The sequence below is a fragment of the Drosophila miranda genome, chromosome 3, assembly GCF_003369915.1.
Source record: "Drosophila miranda strain MSH22 chromosome 3, D.miranda_PacBio2.1, whole genome shotgun sequence".
NCBI lineage: Eukaryota > Metazoa > Arthropoda > Insecta > Diptera > Drosophilidae > Drosophila > Drosophila miranda.
Window position 1 is genome coordinate 24,390,486 of NC_046676.1, and position 19,971 is coordinate 24,410,456.

The following is a 19,971-nucleotide window of genomic DNA, read 5'->3' on the forward strand; positions in this document are numbered from 1 at the left end:
ACATGGCGGCCGCTCAACATGGTCTCCGCCATGGAGCAAAATGGAGGCTGTAGGCCTCGCTCTTTCGCTCTCTTCCAAGCGAGTTCTCTTTCCCGAATGGAGACCCTCTCTCTCTCACTCGCTCTCTCTTTCGCTCCTTTGCTGCTTGTAATTGAAATAGTATTGTGGAGTAAATTGCAGAATTGATTTGCTTATTGCCGGCATATTTTTCAGTGAAATGAATGGACGATGACGACAGAAGCCCAGTGGAAACGACGACGACGGCACCTCAAGAGAATCGGCCAAAGAGCGCAGAGACAGCCAGCGAAAGAGAGAGAGAGAGAGAGAGCTAAAGAGAGGCAGCCCCCATTAAGAGAGCTTTCGAAAAGCTCTTGATTCTTGCTATAAACCGGACACGACACCCAGCTTACGGTAAAGTTTATAATATAACAGTTTTTGCCACCCCACAACAGCGCACTGTAAGGGCTTGCGAGGGGGGGGAGGCCTCTTTGGAGTCCTCCGGTCTCCCAGGAATCTTGCGCCTGGGGAATCTGTTTGCCTGCCCTGCCCTGCCCTGCCCTCCCCCCGAGCGCAAATTTGCATACTTAACGTTAATTAAAAGCTACAAACAAATCAGATTCGATTCGATCCGATACTTCGCTGTTGCTGCTCTTCCGAGAACTTTAATTTACAAGCGGCTCCAAAAGCGGGGGCGGGGGCGGAGGGCGGGGGGAGGCGCCTGCCTCTCAAGTGCTACTTCTTCCGTCGTGTATCTTCTATGCTGCTGCTCTTTTTTTTGGCGAAAAGTTGAAGAGGGCAACGCACAGACCGGAAATAATAATCAACAACAAACATCCACTCCGTGCGCTCCGGGGGGGAGACGCTTCTTCCTTCATCGTCTATGAACTGCCAGGACAATGTTTTCATTATATATGAGTGTGAGTGTGTGTGTGTGTGAGTGTGTGAGTGTGTGAGTGTGCAGCAAACAAACGAATATGCTTGATGAATACTCGACATCACGTACGCCTGAGAAATGTACGTGTTTCCATTGTAAGGAAAGCAGCCCAAAACCCAAAACCCAAAACCCACCTCCGGAAAGATCTACCAGGGAGGCAGACAAAAGAGTAGCATAAATTTTGGGCAGAGATAGAGAGAGAACCCCCCCCCCCTTCCCCCCCCAAAAAAAAAGCAGGAGGCAAAGATGCTCGCGGTTATGCGGGGATCCAAGTGCCAACAAGCCGAAGAGCCTCTGTCTGTGTGTGTGTGTGTGTGTGTGTGTCTAGGACGTCTCTGGGCAATACAAAATGCCATTTATCATATTCGTGGGGTTTGCCCGCTTCTCCGGCTCCGACTTCGACTTCGGCTTCGGCTCCGGCTGGATCATGAGTGTTTTATTGCAATTAATCATTGAGCGCACGCACGCACACAGCAGAGCAGAGCAGAGCAGGGCACAGATATGCATACGCAGACGCACACATTTACAACTCGTTACAGGTCCACAGACCCGGCCCCACCGCCCCACCGCCCCCCCTCCACCGCATGTTAAGTTGATAAACTACGCTTTCCTCTATTAACTGCTTCTGATTGCTGTTGCCGTTGCCGTTGCTTTTATTATTTGTTGTGCACAACATGTCGCACTTGCCACAGCCTCCACCCCCCTGCCAGAGATGGCTTTATCACAATTAAAGGAGCGCTCTGTCGGAGAGTCGTGAGGGGTGTCTGAAGGCCAGGTGTCTGTCTCCCCGCTGTACCCCCCTCTCTCTGTCCATCCTTCTCGTCTGTCCCCAGTTGTTTATTGTGCAATTTGCTTAGTTTTGTGCCACGCAGATGGCAGATGGAATCAATATTTGTGTTGTCGGAGAAGAAGTCACGATTGTGGCTCAATTAATTTAAACCTGATTCCTGGTTCTCCCCAATAGATACTCCCCAATAGATACTCGATCTGTGCGTACACTCGGAGAAAAAAGAAACACCTCCATAAATAAATTGAAAATTGTCTATTTTTTCGATTGATTTTCCATTTAAGGGCCGCCACTCTGGCCACTAATTATGGCTTCGTTCAGATGAATGACCTCTGACCTCGGACCACACACCTCGGCGACTCGTCTTTGCGGTGCATTAAAGCCAATTAGGCGCAGCCTCAAAGCTTCGCATAATTTTCCAGCCGAATTCCCCTGTCGGGCTGGTCGGGGGTCAGGCGGCGGGCAACAATAACAATTCATTAAACCCATTAGCAAATGCAAATATTTATGCAATTAATTAAGTTTTAATTACAATTGTCGGCACTTGGCCAGCGGCATACACGTCGTATGCGTACTCCCCTCCAAAGTGGAACAAATCATGGTAATTAAATTTGAAACACTTGCCAAAGCCCAACTAAAAGAAGGAACCGACAGGCGACAACCGACAACCGACAACCGACAAACAAACATTGAATCCAACTTTAAACGGATTTGCGGAGAGGAGAGGAAAAGAAAGGAGAAGCCGGGAGAAAACCAAGAGAAATGGAAACGCTGGAGGGGCTAAAGTTGAAGCGAAAAATAGCAAATAATAGTGACATGACGAAATACAATCATAATCATGGCACAATGCGACGACCACAGAGCAACAAAACTACAAGAAAATAAAAAGCAAAATGGAGAAAAACTTTTGCCATAAACAACGACGAGGAGGGGGCTGCAGAGGGAGCCGCAGAGGGGCCGCAGAGGGGGAGAGAGCAAATAACAAGCAGCATAATAGAGCTGAAGCTGAAAGAAAAACTAAGATACTCTGGCCGGGGCCAGAGGATAGACAACAGAAGGAGCAAACCAGAGGATGGGGCAGGGGCAGGGGCAGAGAATGGGGCAAAGGAGGAAACGGAGAAAACGGGACAACCACAACAGCAATAATAATGGCATATAAATGAAGTAACAAACATTGTTTTCCTTTGACATAACTCATTAACCACCAGCGAGGAGCAAAAAGAGCTGCAGGAGCAGGAGCAGAAGCAGGAGCAGACACCAGACAGACCCCAAAAGAACTAGGAATGCACCCAGCGGATGATGACGACGACGACGATTCCAGGGAAGATGGAGGGCATCCAGGGAGCATTCTGGCTGCCACATTCCAGCGCTGTCCCGTCTGGAGCAGCAGCACGTTCCCGGCTTCCAAATGGGGCCGTTGGTGGCCGCTCTCACATTTTAATAGACCTCAAATCTGCCAGTCGCCGACCAACTAAATTTCTTAATTAATACAATGAGCAGGGGCAGGGGCAGGAGGGGCAGGGGCAGGGGCAGGGAAAGAGGTAGAGCTAGAGGTAGACATTCAGCGGGGCCACAAATGTCTGCAATTATTTTTGCATGCCACTCGAAGGGCACAACAGCAGCTGGCAAAAATCTAGCACCCGACAGCGCGACCACAACCGCAACAAGCCGTCAAGCCCCCCCCCCCCCCAGTAATCCCCCCAGCCCCTTCCCCCCTACCCCCTACCCATTTCTCCTCCTGCTGCTGCCATGTCAGCAAGTTTCACCGCAAAACGTCTCCCTGTAAATGAAGAAATTCCTGCTGTTGTCGCCTGCCTGGCTGTTGTCTCCGCAGCCGGAACAGGAGCTGAGACTGGAGCTGGAACTGGAACTGCCTGTGCCTCTCAGTCGTGGGTGGGGGGCAGCTGCAGCTCCGTTGATTTGACTGCCATGAAACGGCAGAAAGCGAGTGCGGCAGGGGCAGGGCCTAATTAGGTGCCGGACCGGACTCAATCAGCGTGTAAGCAATTGCCAATACGTGATTTGGCAAAACAAACGCACACACACACACACACACACACACACAGGGAGGGGGGCGTGGCAGATCACAGCTGCGTAATCGATTTTCAAGTTTAAATCGTGGGCCCCGAAACTTATTTGCGGCCATTTTTTAATCTACACTTGAACGCCGGCCTGGCATGCGGCCGAGACGGGGCGGGACGGGCCCTTATTTGCTCAACGTGATGAGATTTTGTGGTCGGCCCCCAGCCCCTGCCGCAGCCCCCCCCCCCCCCCCCCCCCCCCCCCCCCCACTTTATTTACACATTTTATTTTTTTTGTGGAGGCTGCCTATCGATCTTTGGGCTCTGGCATTCGTGGTTTCCTCTCAACGCCTCAGAGCGGACAACAGAATCCGGCCCAAAGCTCAAGTAATTTTTTCCCATTTCCAGTGCTTGGCCAGCAACAGCTGCCGGCAGCCGGCAGGCGGTGGAGGGCGGTGGAGGGCGGAAGGCAAAAGGAAAACTTTTCAGACCATACGGAAAATGCACGAAAAAATATGTTTATAATATGGGAAAAGGGAGAAGCATATTACAAATATCAAATGTGGCTCAAACTCTCTGGCCAAGGGGGGGGGGGGGGGGGGGGGGGGGGGGATATGGAAACTATGGTTTATGGATTATCACAGATTGCCTTAGGGTGGGGCTGTCCCTAACTCCTACCAAGCCTTTTGACACTGTAATTGTCTTGACTGGAAGTCCCTTAGGTTTCAAGAACATCTATCCAGAGATCTATCTATCTATGGGTGTTCTGTTGAGTGATATTTGTATTAAACTTAAGCCCAAACCCCTGCCGAATCCATTTCGTATATTATGGCCCCTGAAAGCGCATCACTTTTCAGTCCGCAACAGTGACTGCCAACTGTGAGTAGACACTGCCGTTTGCGGGCACCTGCTAGCCTCCCAGGACGGACATATTTTCGGGGCAGGGTGGGGGGATCTTCTATTACTCGCACTCGCACTCGCACTCGCACGACATCAACGTCGAGGGCAAAGTTTAGTCTAATGCTCTTAACGCTCATGTCTCGCTCAGGCCCGCTCTCATGGATTTGTCGCCTGTCTGTTTGCCTTCGTCTTAGCTTCGCCTCTTTGGCTCATTCTTTCGCTGCCTCTCCGAAGGGGGGCCTGATGCCTGTCGCCTGTCGCCACCCATGGACGTCTCCCTCTACTTAACAAATCGACAGACGTCGCGCAAGTTTTGACATGTCTCCCCAGTTGTAAGGCGCTGAGAGTAGTTCCGTGTCCGGGTCCGTGTCCGTGTCCGTGTCCGGGTCCGAGTGCATAGTGCCATCATAGTGCCATGTTCGGCATGGAATCCGCTCCATTTCGGGGACTGTCTGTCGTCTGGCAGATAAAACATAATTTCAAATAAATGCATTTTAATATCAGCTCCTCCACGCCTGCCTCCCCCCCCCCGTGAAAGTCAGGCTTTTGCCGTAAATCAAATGAATTATTGAAGCCCTCCGCATGGAGCATGCACCGTGGACCGTGCACCGTGCACCGTGGACCGTGGACCAGTGTCAGTCACTTTAAAATGTCTGGGTGGCTGTTGCCATCAAAAATGCCTTTTTCCCCCCCATATCTGATTTATCGGTTCATCGGCGGTGGCGGTGGTGGGAGGGGCTCAGTAAGCTCTTCCGTAATTGCATTAAATGGCATGGAACCGAATCCATCACAGGGCACAACAAGAAACACACTCTGCGGGGGGGGGGAGGGGGGTAGGGGGGGTGGGGTATTGTTTTTTCGGCAAGCGAAAAAAATATCATTGCGTTCAACGTTCAGCGCACAAAATTCCAATTTATTTTAATTGATTTATTAATGATTGAAATATTGTTACAAATGTATTTTTCGACTGTCGCATCCCCGGATCCCCGCATAGGGTGCTTCCCCCTACTACCCCCCACTCTCCCTCTTCCTCTACCTTTCCGTCTCTCGCCATCAGTTTTTATTATCCGCCGGAATGGGTCTGATGAGGCGAATGAATGCAATTTACAAGATGGGCTGACAGATCGGACCGAGTCCTTGGGCCAGCCTTCGAGGGAGGGACTAATCGAAGCCCCCGATCGACATCCCTTTTTGCGATATGCCTCTTCCTCTTCGTTAAGGCTCAGACCTGATTCTGTGGGCCCCAGGAGACGGCCGTAGACATCAGGGATGAGCCAGAGGAGCTAGATGCAGAGGATGCACCTGCTTATCCAGCAATGTGCCCCTCTCCAGCCCCCTTGCCGCCTCTGGCGTTGCACATTTGCGACTTTGCCTGAAGATTAGGCGGCATAATTATGCAATTTCCTCTTTAACGCTCACCCAGACAGACACAAAAGAGTTGAATTCAATAAAATTTGCATTTAACCACAAAAACAACCTCTTGAGCGTCCCCACCGACCCCTTTCGGCCCCCTGAGCCCGGAGGCGGCTGCAGACACAGAAAAAAGTTAAGATGAAAGCTTAACAAAGGCGAGACTTGCCAAGAGATAGGGATAGTGAGGGGGGAGGAGGGGGGGGGGGGGAGAGACAGTGCAAGACAGAGACTTATGTAAATTGAAATTCAAGTGCAGAAAAACAACAACCACAGGAACAGGAATAACAGGAGCCACATCAACAGCTGAAAAAGTGACTGAAAAGACAAAACCGAGCCGAAGAAATTTTCATTCATTTCAAATTACGCTGTATGTGTCGCCCCCCCCCCGGCCCCCGCGGCACCACAGCACCCTCTGGACATAATTGAAGGCTTAAGGGGGCCACGGCGCTGACGGTTGACCCACCAATTGGCTGGCTGGCTGGCTGGCTGGCTGGCCCCTCCCTCTCTCGTTGCCCCAGAGTGAAAATTCAATTTCATGCCGCGTGACACAAAGACAAAGCCCAGGCAGGAGGCCACCGCCCATAATGGGTGGGGTGGGGTGGGGTGGGGGGATGCAATCGGGAAGACGACCGACGGAAGGACAAAAGGACATCCCCAGTTGACATTCAAAAATGTGCGCACTTGGCTCAAAAGAATTTCAAATTAGCCACTTTTCCTCAACAAATTAAAACGCAGCCAAGTGCGGTGGCAGGGGCGGTGGCAGGGGCAGGGACAGGGGCAGCGACAGAGAACAAATGACAAAGGAAGTCGAGAATCCAGGTGGTCAGAGCCGCAGCTGGCGACAATTTAAAGTCAAGTGGGGGTCGGGCATTGAGCAAAAAATAATTGCCGAGCAAAACGCACTTGAAATCGCAGACAAGTGCCACGGCACGGCATGTCGAGGGGTGGCTCCAACTTCGATCTTTGCATTAGCGTCATTTACACAATCCGTGTGCCCTCCCCTACCCCCCTACCCCCATACCCCCCCTGTAGTTAACAATGCCAGGCGACAGAGACAGAGACAGAGCCAGAGCCAGAGACAAGTGGCTAAATTTCCATGGAAAAGCGAAGGAACCACAAGGGCTCCGCAGAAGTCCCGCAATTGAGTATCGAGCCCGCACTAATGGTCGCAGTCGAGGGCAAGTCGAGGGCCGGGACTCGAGCATATGGATATCCCACGGATATGAGAGCTGGTCCGAGCTCTGCCTTGGATTCGAGGGTTTTCCAGGCAGAGATTAGGGTAGAGCAGCGATAGACCTGGCCCAGATACTCATCGCATGGAAATCTGTTGCTAAATATACTGTATTCCCTGGACTTCGGTCCAATTAAATCTCTTGTGGGACCGACTGAGCCCCCCAAGGCATCAAGGAACACCCCTTTGGGCTCTCATAGTCAAAGCAACGGTTTCATTGACAAATCAGATGCCTTTCCCCAAGAACCAAGCAAGGATTTAATAACGTAGAAGAAACCCTAAATTCCAACACCAAAAACGAAAAGAAAAGAAAGTAAAAGCCTAGGGCAAGAATTCATCTGCCTGCGAGGGAGTGCTGGTGGTGTCCGCCTCCTTGGTGGCCTCGGGATCGTGCTGCTCCTTGAGCTGCTGCCGGCACTGATGGATCCTGAAGGCCGTCTCGCATTTGTTGGAGCCACGGATCGCGTGGCACTGGCGCTCCGGCCAGGCGGCCGGATCGCTGGCGTCCGACAGGAGGCCGATCAGGTCGCGCTCCACGAAGACGCCGTCGTGCAGGAGGGCCATCTGCTCGTAGAGGCAGTGGGTGAAGCACTGGACGGGCACCGAGGGATGCGAGAGGTCGTGCCGCTGGAGGGAAATGTCCGTCTGCTCGCCACACAGGCGGACCATGGCCTCGCTGAGGGGACGCGGTGCCTCATCGGCCACTGTCAGGCCCAGATTGAGGTTCACCTTGGCATAGCGGCCCTGCAGAAGGACCAGTGAGCAGTGAGTAGCCTCCTCTAGGGGAAGTCCTTCTTTCCAGCACTCACCTCGGCCAGGACCGTCAGACAGGCCATCAGCAGCAGCACCACCGAAGCACGATTCATGTTGGATTGTAGTTCCATTTCTGGGGCCCCATTCTCTGCTTATATACGCAACCACCCACCCACCACTCGGTCATTAGTCAGTCAGACATTTTAATGGCAAATATCAATTCAATGAGCCGAGCCGAGGCCCATTCCGGGAGGCCTTTTGTGCGGCCAACGGCGCAGTTTTAATAATGCAAAAGTAACAAACCAAATCAAATCAAACCAAACAGAACTCCAACTCCAACTCCAACTCCAGCTCCAACTCGAAATGGAATCGATGCCGAAAGTACGAGAGTTACTTGAGAGTCCTTCAACAAATCCCCGACTGCCAGTGGCAGCGGCAAGTTCTCTGCCAAAACGAAGAAAAAACTTGGGCAAGTTTTCAACAAAATGTTGAAACAAAACAAGAAGAAGATCGGGCCGAAAGTTTGGGGCAAACGAAGTCCGAAATTGGGGATACTCTTGCGGCACAGAGATGTGTCTGTCCTACAAATCGAATATCATACATTTATCCTGGATAGTTTTAGATTTAATTCAAACCCGAACAGTGCAGAGTTTTCCTCGGAGTGTAATGCATTCCTATATGTTTCTTTATAAGGTATTTGGTGCGTGTGCACGCACTCGTAGATCTTCGAATGGAGGACGGGCATCTGCCATCGAACCCCCCGAAACGGGAATACTAATAACCAAAGTACAGTCAACAACTTTGGATATACATGCATGAGTATGTGTGTGTGTGTGTGTGTGTGTGTGTGTGTGTGTACTTGTGGGCACTTCCGTTCGGCTGTTGCGCCATTTTTGGCTGCGACTATTTCCGCTGGTCGCATTAACTGCAGGCGCATAACTTTTCCAATTTGCTTTTGGCAATTATTGATATAAGCCAACAGCAACAGAGGCAGCACTTCAGTGTCTGCCACTTCAGTCTGCCCCTGCACTCCCCGCTCCCCGCTCCCCACTCCCCGCTCCCCGCCAGGGACCCAATCATGTTTGCTTTGGTCCAAGCATATTTTCCTGCATTCTGCGCATATTTGTGCAACATTCTGAAAATTCTTGAACAAAGTTTTCGTTATTATTGCCATTTTGGCCGACTCTTTTGGGGGCAGGGGGGCCAGGGGGGCAGGGAGTCAGTGGGCTCAGAGGCTGCCACTTTGATTACTTTTGCAGTTGCCGTTAGTTGCAATTAGTTGGTTCATTAGAAGAGCAGTAGAAGAGCCCCTGCCCCCGTTCCCGTCCCCGTCTCCGCCCCTCTTCCCAAAGGAATTCACACACTTAATTAGCAGCCAGCTCCAGGCGGCAAGGGGGGGGGGGGGCGGCGGGGCAGCTCTCACTGATTGCAAGGATGGGCAGCATGTATCTGTGTATCTTTAAGATGCACGGACTGTTTGTCTATGCAAATCGCCTGCCAACCCGAAGCTCCTCAATTCTTTTCCTCCCGACCATGCCGCTGGGGCACTCCGGAGGGGGAGTGTGTGACCCACAGCTCTGTTGCATATTTGTTGCATAATGCCAACTTATGCACTGGCACATTGTTGACCAGTCGTCTGGCATCTGGCATCTGGCATCAGGCATCTCTCTGGCAAAGGGTTTCGGGATGTTGGAAAAATCTACAAATCGCATGCCGCAAAACAAAAGCAAAAGCCAAGACAGGGACAGGGACAGGGACGGGGCAGGGACACGACTGAATAGATGGATGGTTAGATGCAGGACCGAATGCTTAGAGGGATATCTCGACGGATGGATGGATGGCTGGATGGTTGAGTGTAAGGGAATCTCCTCTGCATACCGGCATTATTCCACGTCAGTGCCCGGCGGAGCACATTTCAAATTGGAAAGAAAGCACGAATGAAGAGGAGGCAAGCTGAGGAAATGTGGCGGGGGCAGAGGGGGGGGCATGAATGTAGGAGAATGCGGGGGGAAACTCGGGTAAATTCTCAGGCGAAATTGCATCGAATAAGAAATAAATAAGTAAATAGTTGAGATGCTTCTCGCAGCACCTCCCCCCCTCCCCCCTCTATCTCTCTCTCTCTCTGAGGTCTAATTTTTATCCATACCCTTCAGCATGCAAATCCACCACACACACACACACACAGCTGAAATCAGAATGAAGTAAACGTGGCCAAAAGCAAATATGACATTTCAGTCAGCCAAGTAAATAAATGTTAGGCGGCACAAACGGAACGTGCCACAGCCGCTCGGCAAACGCCGGTGACGGTGCGGTGCGGTGCGGTGCCCCTCCCGGGTCAGCGGCAGCTTAGACCTTGCTCCAGTTACTCCAGAGCTCCAGTACCTGAGCACACAGCAGTGAAGAGTCACTTTGTGTGTGGCCGATATTCGAGGAGGGCAGACCGCAGAGCAGGGCCTGGATCCAAGAGGCTGGGAGATTGGGTGGCACGTCTATCGCAAATCTGGTTTAAGCGGGCTCACTAGACCGTCCGCTGGGTTCTTGGCCCAACCCAGAGAATAAATTGTAATACTTACAGTATTTAAAAGACTTCTTAGGACACGAATATTTGATGTGAGAATCTGCTCGGTGGTTCCACCATTAATCCCTGCCTTATCCCGCAATCAATCGTGGTTTGTCCTTTGAATATCTGTCACTGCTTCCCAGTCACTGGTTCTGTGCCCGATCACACGTCCTCCGTTTCGGCCATATTTGTTTGCCATTTCCATTTCCATTTCCAGACTCGGCGTCGTTTTTCGTTTTCTTTTTAGCCTACAAATAATTGTATTAAAATGGGAATTTTTTCAATTTGAGAGAATGTCGTGACAGGACTCGACGGCAGGACATGTGACAGCCGGGAGCGGAGACGAGCGGAGACGAGCGGAGAGGAGAGCGGGAGAGACAGAGAATGAAGTTGTGGCACGCATTGTTTGGCTGCCTGAAAGAAGGGACACCGACAACTTACCCCATGAGCCGCATGTGAGACATGACTCCAGTTTGTCTCTCCCCCCCCCCCCCCCTGCCCCTCTCTCGCTGTCCCTCTCTCGCTGTCCCTCTCTCTGTGGCATTCTTTGGCTGACTTTGCAGCAAGCGAATTGTTTGATAATGACACTGACATGATGCTGCACTGACAACTACTCGTAGGCACAAGAAACTGGAGCTCCAGCCGCAACGCAGGCTGCTGCTCCAACTCCAACCCCCCTCCTTCCCCCGCCTGATGGTCCATTGAGGCAACTGTTGTCTGGGCCACGAAATTATATACGAGAATTAGTTGAAACGACCGCCGCTGGCGAATGCGAATTTTCTATGCTACCGCATGCTTTTCCGCCTTTTCCGTTTGCCCCCCGTTTCGCCCCCCGTTTCGCCCCGTTTTCCCCGCCTGATCTCATTTCGGTTTTCCCTAGTTCGCTTTTTTGGGAGGCCAGTGCAAGCGGCGCTCTAAATTAAGTTTTAAGCAACATGTCTGCAAAAATCATGCCCCAGGACAACAGGGACCCTGCACCGCCCCCCCTGCCGTTCCTCCCGGGCTCCCGGGCTCCCAGGCTCTCGTGGTCCCCCCTCTACTTGGTTGCTGTCGCTGGCAGTCGCAACGTTTTATTCTCGGTTTTCTTTTCTTTTCTTTTCTTTTCTGTATTCCGTATTCCGTATTTGAGGAATGGAAATTGTGTTTTTGTGTATGTTTGCTGCAGTGGTCTTCCTTGTCCTTCGTCGTGCAGCAGTTCCTTGAGGAGCTGTGCTCTCCAGCCCCAGCCCCAGCCCCAGCCCCAGCTGTACAGCGCCTGCCACCGTCTTCTGCTGCCAGCAGCTCCTCCCCGTACTCCATTTGCTTCCCGTATTGTATTCCGCCGTGCTATTTACACTGGCGCGCCGTCAACAGTCGCCCCGGCAGTCGCTTTTCCTGTGCCTACTTCTGTGTGTTTGCAGGGGACTGTACTTCTCGGGAGTCTGGCTGTATTTGTGTATTTGTCTTTTAGTTTATTGTGCGGCAGCTAGGCAACTTTTGCCTTTTGTATTTGCGCTCCATTGAGGCAAGGAATTCAATTTTAAAATCCCCAATCCCCAATCCCTATCCCTATCCCTGTCCCAAAAAAAAAACACATACCTGGAGTGAGCAGAGTGCACAGGACTCGAGGTCCTGCTGGCTGCATTTGATTACGGACAAATGGAAAATGTTTCATGTTGAAATGATCAGTGGCAGGACCTTCCCGACCGCCGCCCGCCGCCTGCCGCCCGATGAGAGCTAATTAAACCTAAGCGAACATCAAGCATACGCCACGTTGAGCAAACAGGAAGCCAGGAAGAAAGGCAGCGGCTTAGACAACCGACTTAATGGGGGATAAGCCGGCAGCCTTCAGCCGGCAGCCGGCAAACACTTGGCTGGCAATTAATTAAAAGGAGCCACCGCCACCGCCGCCACCGCCGCCGCCAACCAGCTCGAAATCCAGTCAAATATTTGGTTCTTAAATGCAGCACCAGAGGACCTCCTGGAAAAGACGATTTTATTGCAAAAAGAAAGAGGAGAGGGGGGAAAACAGCAATGATAAAAGCAGGAGCCGATGCCGATGGAAGCTACATGTGTTGCAGCGTCGTCCGGAAGTCGTCCACCAACTGCTTCATGGCCATCGTGCAGCCCACAATCCCAAAGACGAGTCCCACGACGATGAGCAGGAGGTCGCGGACCAGCTTCCACCTCAGACGCCCGTAGCCGACGTCGTAGTTGAGGAAGATGTCTATCAGGGCCGGACAGAGCAGGTTCAGATTGCTCAGAGAGAAGGCGCCCTCCAGCTCGGTGAGGGCGGCCAGATTGGGCACGCCCACAGCCACCAGACCTGCGCGGAAGAAGGAGCTGTGAGTGGCCCTCAGGGCAGTGGCTGGAGCAGCGATGCCGACCTGTGAGGAGCAGAAAGCTGACGCGCACCGCATACTCCAGGAGAGTGTGGTACTTCCCCTTCTCTGTGGCTTCACTGTAGTCGCTGAAGATCACCGTGATCACCACGAAGCCGTTGAGGGGATAGCTCAAGAAGATCCCCGTGGCAATGAAGACTTTGATCAGCTGCGAAAGACTGCGAAAGGGAGAGCGAGAGTGAGCGAAAGTCGGGACCATTCTTACATTTCATTCTGCGGAATATTCAGGGTTATGCTGGCCTCCACCATCTCGCCGAACCGCCAATAGCCCATGATGCCGAAGAATATGTTGGAGAGGAGGATGAAGAAGACGGAGACATTCAGAACACCGAACATCCCCAGATAGCTCTGGGGCTGGGCCATGTTCGCCTCCACAACGAGCATCTATGGAGAAGAGGATCAGTAGCAGCCCCGATGCGGGGGAAAAAGGGGAACTCACCGAACCCACGGCTGTCAGGGAGAAGGAGGCGATGCCGAAGAAGACCAGCCACTCGCTGGGGCATGTGGTCAACTGGCGCTCGCGGGGATCGGGCAGCCCGCTGAAGAGGTAGTACATGATGAAGGCAAAGCCCCCGTAGAGCAGGAAGTTGGACACCAAGTTGAGGGGCACCAGGTACTTGAGACGCCGTATCAGGAAGAGGGGCAGCAGGAGCAGGCACGCGCCCAGGACGTAGTAGCGCTCGTTGTACTTGCCGCCGTAGAAGTCGCCGATCTCCTTGAAGTTCTTCGCCACGAACACCAGGTAGACGGTGCACAGCCCGAACTGGCCGAAGACGAGGACACAGGTGGTGAGGAGGCCGGCGGCGCGGCCGAAGCGGTGCACCCACTTGGGCCCCAGCTCGTAGGCAATCTGCACGGCCTCCGGCATGGACACCTGCGGCACTCGGCGCCTGCGACAGCACTCGGTCATGCCGGCGATCTGTCCGCGGAAGAGACCGGAAACCAATTAGAAATGGGGGCGGGGGGCTGTCCACAGCCACTTACAGACCAGCAAATGGATGGAGTACGTCAGCAGGATCATCAGCAGGACCGAAAAGAGGACGCCCGCCAGAACGCCCGAGTGGCGGAATGCCAGCGGCATGGCCAGGATTCCGGTGCCAATCACGCACTTCAGCAGGGATATGACGGCATCACAGTTGCTGGGGAAGTGGATTCAACGAACGGATTCAGCGAGGGGAAGGGGACAGCAAAGGGCAAAGGGCAAAGGGCAACTCACGTCAGCGGCACCTCCACGGTTCGCTTCTCGTACGGATTGTAGATGAAGAACGACGACCTGGAGCGACTGCAGGGAGGACAAGTTTGAAGGAATCCAGGAACCTCTGGAGCCCCAAAAACACTCACATTTCGGTTAAAGCCTGTTCCGTGGGCTCCGCCTGGTCCGGCCTTGGCCTGGGCTCCATTCCCCGAGAGAACTTCGAAAGGAAAGGCAACGGAGAGAGAAGGACCAAAGCCAAGCAAAGGGAAAACGAAAAAGTGTCTCGCCCTTTTGACAGCAATTTCAAATTAGTTGAGTCGATTCCCTGCAACTGCCGGCAGCTGCGCACACATTCAATTCACTTAGAACGAATCAGAGCCGGCGCCGGAAATGGCCGGAAATGGCCGGAAATGGCCGGCACTGCGGCACAATCAAAATGGCTGCACATGCGCGGCCATTATCGTAATAAGTGCAACTTATGGCCTGCCTTGGGGCGCTGCAGGGCATAAACTGCCCCAACTAACGGCCGGAGCAAGGAGCGAGGGCAGGGGCAGGGGCAGGGGCAGGGACAGGCCAACGAAGCCCTGAAAGCCGCATCTCTAAGGTCAGAGTGATCTGTAGCCCTGTACCCTACCTACTCTGCAATAAATGAGTCTTGAGAGGACCCAACTGACTGCCACAGTCTAGTTTCCCAGTCCCCACCTTCGCCCTTAGCCAGGCTCCACTGTCTCCATTGCGTTTCCAGCTCCCCAGTGGACGATTGCCAAGCCCGAATGTGCATTTCCGCGTTGTGTCTGTCTGTCTGTGTGTGCGTGTGTGCGTGTGTGTGCGAACTTAACAGTAAATTGAATTAAAATTTATTGTGCAAATTGTGCAGAATTCCGAAAGCGCGTAGTGCAGCCCCATAGCCAAAGCCCAAAGCCAAAGCCAAAGCCGGGAACACGCGCTGACGGCAGTCGCCGAATGTCAGGCAAAGACATCGGCGCAAATCCAATACAAATAAAATTAAGTAAAAATGCACACAGCGCCAGGATGCGAGAGGGGAGGTGTGGGGGCGGGGGGGCATGGGGGGTGCGGAGTGTTTGGCAGAGAAATATGCAAATGTGATATTGTCGCTGGGCGACATTTACAACAATTACAATAACAACGACAGAGCGAGGATGGGGAAGGGGAATGAATGCCTGTGGGGGCGGAGTCGGAGACGGAGTCGGAGACGGCACCTAACTGCGTGCGACATGTGACACGATATTCAAATAAAGGCGCACGGCGCACAGCGCACTGCTGGGGCACTGCTGGGGCACTGCTGGGGCGATGCTGGGGAGGCGTGGCATTTATAGCATATATTTTGCATAAAGGGAAATATGCAGCAGTGGCAGTGGCAGTGGCAGTGGCAGTGGCAGGAGCAGCAGTTACTACTGGAAAAGAAAACGAGCGGCGGCAGCGCAGCAGCAGAAATCAAATAAAACAAATTTGGAATTTTACAGCAGACAAGGACGGAAGGAAGCAAGGAAGGATCCCCAAGAACTGCTTATGTGCAGCGCGACAATGCTGGGTCCCAGTCCCAGACCTAGTCCTGGCTCCTGGCTGAGTCCTTCTTTGGACTGCCTCCACATGTTCCTTAAACTGTCACCAAATGCGTGTGTGTGTGTGGAAGTATAGAGTATGGAAGTATGCCAGGGTGAGAGAGTCTTTGTGTCTGTCCGGGTGTGTATGTTAGGGAAACAAACAGACTGACATTCAATTTAAATTCCTATACAAATAATTGCATGGCATTGGCGGAAGCCTCGAGGGGGCCTGGAGGGGGCGATTGCTAACGGCAGATTGCAGCTCTGAGATAAAAAAGTCTAACCTGAACTACAGTTGATTTGCTTTGTGCAAAAGGCGCGAGGGACCAGACCCCAAACTGAAAGCATTCAAGATGTTGCACAGAACTAAGGGGATTCACACAGCAGCAGAGCGGGAGGATTGCAGCAGGGATACGCCACAGAGCCGCTGAATCGTCATATCCCCATCGAATATAATTATTCACATGCCGTTTTTGCACAGACTCTTTCAGAGCACAGACTAATTTGCTTAGCCCAATGTCATTGGCCAGACAGGAGACTAGAACAAGGCCAGACCAGACCAGACCATGCCAGACCAGACCAGACCAGAAAGTCATCCTGCAAATAATTATAAATTCCTTGCGGTGCTCGTCTGCCTGCCGGAGCTGCTCCTCCACTATTATTCCGGGGCTCATCATCCGTCTCTAAGCCAAAAATAAATTCCATTTCAACGCAAATTTTCCCAATGCTGCGCACGCACGCAGGACGAGCAGGACGAGCACGACGAGCAGGATGTGCTGGCTTTTGTCCTTGGCAATTGGCGTTCACCTGGCACGGCATCCCAAACATTATCACTGCGGTTATCCCAGCAGCGTCGTCGTCATCATCAAATGTTATCAACAGCTTAGCGACACAAAGCGTGGCAGGCGGGGCAGGCGGGGTGGGGGGGGGGGCTGCAAAAAACTTTGCAAGTGCGCCACGTTCCGCTGCAGTTGCTCCTGCTGGTGCATCCTGGCAATGCCCCTTCCTCGTACCGCACCGCACCGTACTGTGGCATGCACCGCGTGCTTCCCCATTCTGTGCGCATCAATGATTTTGATCAGATTTACTGAAGCCGCCTGTCTATGTCCAGCAACGCCACCGCACCACTCCCCCCCCCAGCCGCGCCCCGACCAGTGCCTGCTATGTATTTTTGCATTTATAATGAAATTCATCGTTCATTTTTCATACTTGCACAAAGTGGATTTTTATTAGATTCCCATTTCTCATTTTTTTTCCCCGCTTCCTGCGCTGCTTCTTCCGCCGTTTTGAGTCCGTCTCGTCCTTTTCCAGATTTTTCTGATTTTGTTTCTGCGTAGCCGCACGGCACGAAATTAATGCGGTTTGGAGCTCTCTGGAGCTCCATATGGAGCGAGGCCATGGAACACATCCAGTGCAGGGCACTTACATTTTTTCATCGCGAAAAGAAAACACAATATTCTAGCTAAAAGTGCACTTCAATTGAATTATCGGTAATTGATAATCGAGAAAGTTAATTGGTGCAGATTGGGTTGGGAAATAAATAAACAAATAATTAAATTGCTAGAATGTTTGGGTTACTAGAGTAGAGTAGAGCAGAGAATTGTGTGTGGCGGTTTTGTTTATTAAATACAAAATATAGTCCCATAAGAGACTTAAATTGCTCGTCGCTACGTTCGTCTTCTGGTTTCGCTTTGATCACTCAGACTCTCCATCTCTTGCGGCCTCGCTGCGTTTATTCGCCTGGGAGCGAATTCGCCCTAGCTCGGCTTCTGTTTTGCAGCTCACCTCGCCGATCTGCTTCGTGCTCCAAATAATTCGCCCTCGCTCGTTCTAGCTTTGCGCTCTCAATTGTGCGCTCTTTCTCTGCTGTGATGATGAGGAATTCGCCTGGGCGCGAATTCGCCCTCGCTATCGGTTCGGATTGCCTACAGACATCCATACATATGTACATACATACATGTATGCATGTGTATATTAACCGTATATGCACGGTTAACTATGATTTCTATTTATAAGAATGCATATTATTTGTTCTGTATAATAAGCCAAAGTATTGAAATTGAATACTGACAGCTCCATACGTCCTTTCTTGCTTTTAAGAACTGGAAAAGTTCACATTTCACAGCGCGTGGCGTGGCGTGGCATGGCTTCATTTATTATATTATGCATATTTTCCACACAATTTGTCACTGCTGCTAGAGCGTGTTGTGTGTGTGTGTGTGTGTGGGGGGGGGGGGGAACTATTTGGAAAACAAACGCAACGCGCACACACCACTAGGCGAATTTTCTATTAAATAAACTGTCAGTCATTGACGTTGGTGCGTCTCCAACGTGTGTCGTGTCCTCTGCCTCTGCCTCTGCCTCCGCCTCCAAGTGCCAATGCGAAAGTCATACACGATGATGTTTCAAATAATTGCACACCCCGGCTCAACTCTCCCTCTTTGCTCCTTCCAGCGAACGGGAAAAATATTAACAGCATTTTTAGCGAGAGGCACGCAAAAACAAAGGATAAGACCAGCAGGTCCCTTCGCATATTATTTTCTGGTCTTCTGCCGGGGTATGTGTCGCCTGTCTGGAGCGTAATTGAAAGCTACACGTAGAATATTAGAAAGAGCAAAAGGTTGAGTACATTATGCGGTCACGAAACGTGAGCGTACACAGAATTTCTATTAATCCTGGGAACGAAACTGACAATGAATAGCGGAGATACAAATAACCTATAAAATAAATACGTTAAGAGCGAGTTTAAAAGTTCGCGCGCATTTTAGCTCACTGACAAAAGCTAACTCACACAGATTTAGGTGCAGTTAGGCGCGAAATTTCTCGTTTACATTTGAATTTAACAGTGCCATAACATATGTCGGTACAGTGTATAGTTTGTGGCGAGGAATACGAGGCAAGGCGCGACACTGTCCTTCAGGGACTGCCGCGGCACATCCTTGTACAGACAGTTTTGAAGAAGCATCAAATGGTACTCCCTTAATCGTTTTCTACACTACAATGTTTCAGGTTTGCAAACAGCTGCTTGACTTAAGTGAATATGTATCCGAGAACCGGCCTAATCTTTCCCAGCATAGCACTGACGGAGTTGAGCTGACGGTTGAGTTTCAGAACATTAGATAGTTCATCAATGATCTGAAAACCTATTAAAATGGGCAAAAGTGATATTTTTGGGTATTTTTTGCTCACTTTTTACTTCTTTCTTTACTATTTTCTCCTATAAGAAAGACGATTCTTGATTAAAGTTCCTCCTAGTCTCTCTTGAAAGCCAACTAAGTTGTTTGCTAATGAAGTGATGACGAAGTGATTTATAAACAAAACACATGGAAAAATCGTACGCTCGCATACGTTTCTTTGTAGGGGGCGGATCGGAGGAGCTGCTATTCGTCGACGAATTGGAAGATGTTTAAATAAAAAACACCCTCAGGTTTTGGTCGTTAGTTGCTCCAAGAATTTTTGTGTTTAGGTATAATTATGTATGAGTATGTGCGAGTTACTTAGTTCTATACAAATGTATAGTTGTCGCATCTAATATTGTTATTTTCAAAATAAAGTGTGTAGCCGCCGAAATCTATTGCCAATTATCCCATAATAAATAAAAATACCGAAATGCATCTATGAGAATAATTAGTTCATGCAGCTATCAACAGATGGCGCCTATAAGGCATATCCGCGTATATACAAAACCATAGCAAATTTCCGATCATGTCACCTGTTTTAATACAGGGGGCTAAGAGGGCTATGTCCGTTTGTTTATCGGTATTCGAGACACATACACATACATAAGAAAATCAAAGCAATCGCTGCAGCAGTATTTAAAATAGGCCAGTCAAGTAGAAAATTGATTCACTAATCGGATAAAATTATGTGAAAGTGGCTGAGCGTTCTATCCAGCTAGTAATATTGAACCGAATATCAAAAAAGACGAATTTGATGGAGCTTGAATAATTCGTCAGTATACTTACGGTATATTTGCTGTATTTCTGAGGGTTAGACGGTCATACTGCTGCTCTCTACTGCAACGAAGAAATGAGTCGTGATATGGAATCGCCTATAAAAGGTAGGGTAGGGACAAGCAAAAACAGCCAAGCCAAGGCAAATAGCAAGGCTCGTCCGAACCCCACCTCGCGGGTGATGGCAAAAGGGGTGGACTTTACCTTGCATGCGTTTCTTTTTTTGGGCGGTTGGTCCGGTGGGCGGTGTGCATACCCTATTTTCCCTCCCAATATGT

The 19,971-nt window shown here is 51.0% G+C and overlaps 2 protein-coding genes across 4 annotated transcripts; both read right to left on the reverse strand.

The window, feature by feature from the left end:
- Positions 1 to 7,513: 7,513 nt before the first annotated feature.
- On the reverse strand, positions 7,514 to 8,186 carry LOC117188493 (general odorant-binding protein 56a-like). The gene is made up of 2 exons (XM_033392442.1): positions 8,096 to 8,186; positions 7,514 to 8,030 (listed from the first exon to the last, which is right to left on the reverse strand). Exons 1-2 carry the CDS (start codon positions 8,168 to 8,170, stop codon positions 7,608 to 7,610), a joined length of 498 nt encoding a protein of 165 aa, XP_033248333.1. The 5' UTR covers positions 8,171 to 8,186; the 3' UTR covers positions 7,514 to 7,607.
- Positions 8,187 to 12,537: 4,351 nt separating this feature from the next.
- LOC108158292 (glutamate transporter polyphemus) lies at positions 12,538 to 14,490 on the reverse strand. 3 transcript variants are annotated; one of them, XM_017290528.2, is made up of 7 exons: positions 14,322 to 14,489; positions 14,197 to 14,262; positions 13,969 to 14,119; positions 13,420 to 13,899; positions 13,186 to 13,364; positions 12,966 to 13,138; positions 12,538 to 12,904 (listed from the first exon to the last, which is right to left on the reverse strand). In XM_017290528.2, exons 1-7 carry the CDS (start codon positions 14,378 to 14,380, stop codon positions 12,645 to 12,647), a joined length of 1,368 nt encoding a protein of 455 aa, XP_017146017.1. In that variant the 5' UTR covers positions 14,381 to 14,489; the 3' UTR covers positions 12,538 to 12,644. The 3 variants fall into 3 exon arrangements, with proteins under 3 accessions (XP_017146017.1, XP_017146019.1, XP_017146020.1); XM_017290531.2 differs by lacking the exon at positions 12,538 to 12,904 and having other exon boundaries at positions 13,047 to 13,138; positions 13,965 to 14,119; positions 14,322 to 14,490; XM_017290530.2 differs by lacking the exons at positions 14,197 to 14,262; positions 14,322 to 14,489 and having other exon boundaries at positions 13,965 to 14,047.
- Between the last annotated feature and the right edge of the window lie 5,481 nt (positions 14,491 to 19,971).